This window comes from Lolium perenne, chromosome 5 (assembly GCF_019359855.2).
Source record: "Lolium perenne isolate Kyuss_39 chromosome 5, Kyuss_2.0, whole genome shotgun sequence".
Classification (NCBI taxonomy): Eukaryota; Viridiplantae; Streptophyta; class Magnoliopsida; order Poales; family Poaceae; genus Lolium; species Lolium perenne.
Window position 1 is genome coordinate 7126496 of NC_067248.2, and position 5633 is coordinate 7132128.

Sequence of the window (5633 nt, forward strand, 5' to 3'; positions counted from 1 at the left end):
CTCCGCTAGGTCTACCTGTGAACTACTCCAGAAGGGATCTACCTGCCGAGGCCATTTGGGAGAATGGTGCCCCCATAAAATGTGAGATCTTAACCTGGCTTGCGGTTCAGTACCAGTTGTGGACGTCAGACCGGACACGGAGCCATGGACTGCTAGATCAGGCGGTGGCCTGCTTCGTTTGCTTACAAGACGAGGACAAGGCGGACCACATCTTCACACAATGTGTGCATGCGAGACAGGTTTTGGTTCAAACCTTGTCCAATCTGAACATTGCTATTGCAGCGCCCAGGTCTACGTACGTGCAGACTTGAGTCTTGGCGGCAAAGAGCTAGACAGGATTTCAGCAAGAAGACTCGAGGAAACTTCGGCGCGCTAGTCATTCTTGGAAGCTGGAGTCTATGGAAAAACAGAAATGTTTGGGTGTTTGGGAATATGCCAAACAAGGAGTGTTCAGCAGCTCTCAAGCCAAATTTGCAATGAGTTCAAGCTTTGGACTATCACTAGGAGAGGTGTTAATGGTGTTTTTGATTTGAGAGTAGGCGTAGGATAGAGGCTGGGTGTTTGGAGACGGGTTTAAACCTCTGTCGCTGTTGTTCACAACGGCTGACAGTGCAAACTTCTTGTAACTATTTCTACTTCTGTACTATAGCATTCATCTCTTACGACTAAAACACAAAGCAAACAAAAGTAAATCCCATGTGACTTCATGCTGCATTCAAGCACAATGTTTTAACGGAGCGATTTCCTCGTTTGGATTACCCGCTTGGTGAAGAGATCGGGATAATTATCTACTATGCAAAGTAAGAAACAAGACCGAGAGAATTAACTAGTTTAGACGGATTAAATCAAGAACATCTGGTGGAAATAAAATCCATGGTTAGCCAGATCGGTCAGCCGAACAGAATCAGTTCCATGTTTCTTAGATTCGAGGGCTGATCTAAGGGACATATGCACCACATGTTTCCACCACTTTATGGGTGGTATTGCACATATGGGGACTGCTGTCAAGAATGTCGCAAAGAGCATCTCTAGCAGACCTCCTATCCGGTGCTGGTGTCGTAGTTCTTTTTTGTGGTTTTGGACTAAATACATGCCCGAACAGATGCTCCATTTCAGCTTGCATCACGATTTTGGATGGGGGATACTTCATCCTGGCCCGCGAAGCCCCTACTTAAGGCGGCCGCAAGGCCTCGGATGGAGTAAACCTCCATTTCCCCTTGCTTCCTCTAACCATCACCGGCAACCGCTCCACCTCCATTCCCAAATCGCCACCGCCACCGTGCTCTCCTCCGCCCCCTCCACCTCCACGCGAGATGGGGCCGACCAATTCGGCCCTGCTCCGCCTCCGCCACTTGAGCTGACGGATATCGATGAGGACCCGGTGGAGGACACCGCCGTGAGGGCTATGCGCCACCTCACCAAAGAAGCTAATCGTGTTGACATTTTTGAACATGATTGACATGCCAACTGCTAGCTCCGAGGAGTAGTAGGCATATCGCTTGTTCAAGGGTAACATAAGAGAGTCGTGAATCTGTTTCAGCTTCAATTCGAATATAGTCGCTAGTTGCTCCTGCAAAGTCACAACTTCAATCGATTGGCATGCACTTAAAAGACGAACTTACTTTGTTTTCGAAATCTACAACAAAATCCTAAATTTTGTAGCAATTCTATCAAACGAACCCTTGAATTCTTTTTCAACATGCTAAGTTGAAGTAAACTCTTCTAGCGTATTATATTATGGATTTATTACAAGAAGAAAGAAAGGAGATAAATGAGAAATTTGACATCCAATCAGTAGGCCCAAGTGTGGTCAATCTTCTCACAATTTCAAGGAATATTTTTCAAGTTTATTTCTATTCCATCTATATACCTACATTCGATCTATATATGAACTTCCGTAGCCTTTTGAGTACATTTGCAACAGTTGAAAAGTTATCTATGCATAACTTAAATGAATGACATACATATGTGAAATAGAGCAAAGTGCATAAAACCACCATAATTCGGAACGAATAAACCACCGGTTTTCATTTTTTCGCAAATAACCACCTGTCCAAAGTGATAGCGTGACGTCGTTTTATACTAGTTAACGACGTCTCTGAATGGTGGAACCCATGGTCAGGCTGCACCGTGATAACAGTTGGAGCAGATCTACGTTAGATGCTACTGTTTTTTCTATTCCTTCTATGTTTTCTTTATTTTTCGCACAATGGTGCGGAGAAGACTAGACGACGTTAGTGTGCGCGACCTGTTCACGCTCGTGTGGCGCTCGGCGGGAGGGGCAGATCCAAGCCTGGTGTATGTCATCGCCGCCTCATCAGCTCTGCAAGGCGGTTACCTCGCTCAACTACCTATGTGCTCCTATGCTTCCCTCTAACCCCCCTCCCCCTTCTATTAATTTCACTACCGGGATTCCTGGTTCATCTTGTCGACTATCCTGTCCCCCATCGCCGCTTGCAGGTTCAACTTCCATGGAGGCCGGGAGGTAGGAGTGGAAAAGGTTATTCTCTGGCATTTAGCGTTTTTTAAAATTCATAAAATTCGAAAAGGAAAACAGAGTTTTTCTAAGGTTTAAGATTTTGGTGAAATTTTTTTAAAAACAAATACAGCCGATGAACAGGCATAGTGGTGCGGCGGCGCTATAGTATATATGGGAAATGGCCTCTTTCCCTCCTCACTCCTCCTCTTTCCCTCCTCCTCCTCCTCCTCCTCCTCCACCTACACCTCCAGCCTCCTCCTCCTCCACCTCCTACACCGGCGCGGCGACGACAACACGGCGGCCCACGACCATGGTTTTCGAGGACGAGCCCGATCTAGATCTAGATCTAGGTCGGCTTTTTTTTTTTGAATTTCGAAAAACATTACCGCCGGCGCACCATGCTGGTGCGCCGGCAATAAATCGTGTTACCGCCGGCACACCAGTTGGTGCACTAGCAATAAGCTGTTACCACCGGCATGTTCTCGTCGGCGTACCCTACTGCGCCGACAATAAGCAAAATAGGTGCGCTGGCGATAGGCCTTTTCCTAGTAGTGCTAGTAGTAGGAGATGCATGCCGTCGACAATGGGGGAAGGAGAGTTGCGAGGTAACCAGGAGGGGATTGGCAAAAAAAAAGGCATAGGAGACATGTGGGTCTCATGTCTACTTTGAAGGATGAGTTAAGCGATGAGTGGATCTAGTGCCATGTCATCACTTACAGCGGGTCTCGCAAAAAATACTTCTTGTCATGGTGTCACTTTAGATAGGTGGTTTCTTTGCGAAAAATATGTATCCTGGTGATTTTGAGGTAAATTGTTTTAAATTGTGGTAGATTTACGCAAAATATCATACTGTGTGAGTACAGTAGCAGTAACGGCTGCAACATACTAGCGGTACGGGCGTTTGGCGTTCGTCTGAGTTGAAGATTGAATCGTCCATTAAAGGTCTTTTAATACAGTATTTCGCCCTTTCCAAATTAAGATGCATAGTTTTTAGTCAAAATTAAACTTTTAAAAGATTGAGCAGGTATAATATACCAAAAATATAACATCCAAAATTTTAAATTGCACATAATATGAAAATATATTTTATGATGGTTCTAAAATATTAATTTGGATCATAAATGTTGATACTTTTTTCTAAAAAGTTGATCAAACTTTGAGAAACTTAATTTTATCTAAATATTAGAGGCATCCTATTGTAAGATAGAATAAGTACTAAATTCTCGAGTGTTCATCTTGTTTTTTATGTGCCAATACAAACGGAACGAAGGCACGTAAATCTGGGCCGATGAAACACAAACAGGAACAGAGTTCACTCACAAACAATCTAAAAGCAACAGAGAACAGGAGGAGGAGGCGGGGGTTTGAAACGCAACTAGACATACGGATTTCTCTGACGTTGAAACGGACCCAAATCTGAACGCACTAGTGAGAGATACGGCCATCACCTCGATCAGACATCTCGATCGCCGGCTAGTAGTCGCCGGTGAGCAGCTTCCGGCCGACCTCGAAGGAGACGAAGGCGTCGATGCAGGCGTACTGGATCTGCTCTTCCGATAGCTCGTAGTCGTCCCACGGCCCCATAGTCACGTTGCGTGGCTTCTCTATGTTGACCCCCATGACGGCGCTCGCGATGCCCTTGAGCCCGGCCTTGCCGAGCTCCGGCCTATGCATCCCGTCCGCCGCGAGGCCGCGCAGGTCGACGGTGGTGGCCACATCGAGACGGTGGTCGTTGTCGAGGCGGTTGGCGTCCTCCTGCACGCCGACGCCGACGAAGCGGAAGCCAGGGTCGGCGAGGAACATCGCGAGGGCGTCGGGGATGTAGTCGGCGTGGAGGAGCTGGAAGATGAGGCAGCGGTGGCCGACGCAGAGCTGCAGGAGCGCCACGGGGTTCTGCACGCGGCTGAAGCTGGGGCACCACTCCACGTCCAGGCCGACGATGAGCTTGTGGTAGACCCAGCGGTACATGTAGCGGATCTCCCGGAGCCAGCGCTTGACGGCTGTGCCGGAGGACGTGACGGTGGTCTTGATGACGTGCCCCTCAAAGGCGACATACGTGACGTACGTCTTGTCCGCCATTGGCTGATGCTCTTTGCGAGCGAAGACGACGACGGAAGGAGGGGACTAGAGATCGACGGGGTCAGGAGCGAGGAAGACTGAACGGCGTCGAGAAGCACGGCGGGGACTCGTGGGTATTGTTATATGGGAAACTATTTGATTTTCCAAAATAAAAGTAGTATCCTGAATCCAGATAGAACTAGTATACTACTAGTAGTACTAGTACTTTGGATAGAATACGTTGAATGAATTTTTTTTTCCGGGAAAGATCCGAATCTATTTCATGAGGTCTTGAGTTCACAGGAAGTAAAAGTAGCCTGACGATGTTGATGACAGTCGGGAAGTCTTAGCGCCCCAGAGCCAAAGTCGCCGCCATTAAACCCTTGAATTGATCCAAATTTTCTAACACCAAACCTCTAACACGTGTAAACTTGACAAGATCCACCATTCCATGTAAGCGACGACCAGACGAATCCCCGTCCTCCTCAACGCCACCGGCGAGATCGCCGCTGACGGGTGGACGAGGAGGCTGGAATACCTTATTCTTGTCCCGCACAACGCTGCCATATCCACCATAGCGATGAGGCTGGTTAACCAAACTCTAACTTTAGGGACCTTCTATAGCGTCGAGCGCAGGTCCGAGGTCCTCACCCCCTCCCACCACTGGAGTAGCTAGCAGAGGAGCGGGGACCCGTCAATTCCCGGCCGTAGTTGGAGATAACGAGGCAGATGTGTGACGGTGGAATGCTAGGGTTTCCACCCTAGCCATCGGCTCTCTTTTCTTTCACGGGAGAGACGATCCAATGTTAATTCTGATCCTGTGTTTGAAATTGAATGAATGAATTTATAAAAGGAACAAGGTAAAGACTGAACCCCGTTGAGAAGCACGACGGTACGAGGGGTATCTATACCTAATAATAAAGGAGCTAAGGTTTTTGTCAAAAATTTCGTCCAACATTTTTTTGGACCGTTTTGCCCTCCCACCAAATTACATATTACAGCCAATGCCACCCGTGAGACAAAAACCGGTTCGATTTTTTCATCCGTCACGACGCTCACCGCCTCCAGCGATTCTGCGCGGAATCCGCCGTCCCGC

The 5633-nt window shown here is 47.7% G+C and overlaps 1 protein-coding gene across 1 annotated transcript; it reads right to left on the minus strand.

Annotated features, from left to right (window-relative positions):
• Nucleotides 1-3768: 3768 nt before the first annotated feature.
• LOC127304591 (3'-5' exonuclease-like) lies at nt 3769-4710 on the minus strand. Its single transcript, XM_051335232.2, has one exon. It carries the CDS (start codon nt 4556-4558, stop codon nt 3953-3955), a length of 606 nt encoding a protein of 201 aa, XP_051191192.1. The 5' UTR covers nt 4559-4710; the 3' UTR covers nt 3769-3952.
• Nucleotides 4711-5633: the final 923 nt, after the last annotated feature.

Bases quoted from the DNA above. Each gene is read 5' to 3' on its own strand.
- LOC127304591 (XM_051335232.2), bottom strand. From the start codon at position 4,558: ATGGCGGACAAGACGTACGTCACGTATGTCGCCTTTGAGGGGCACGTC.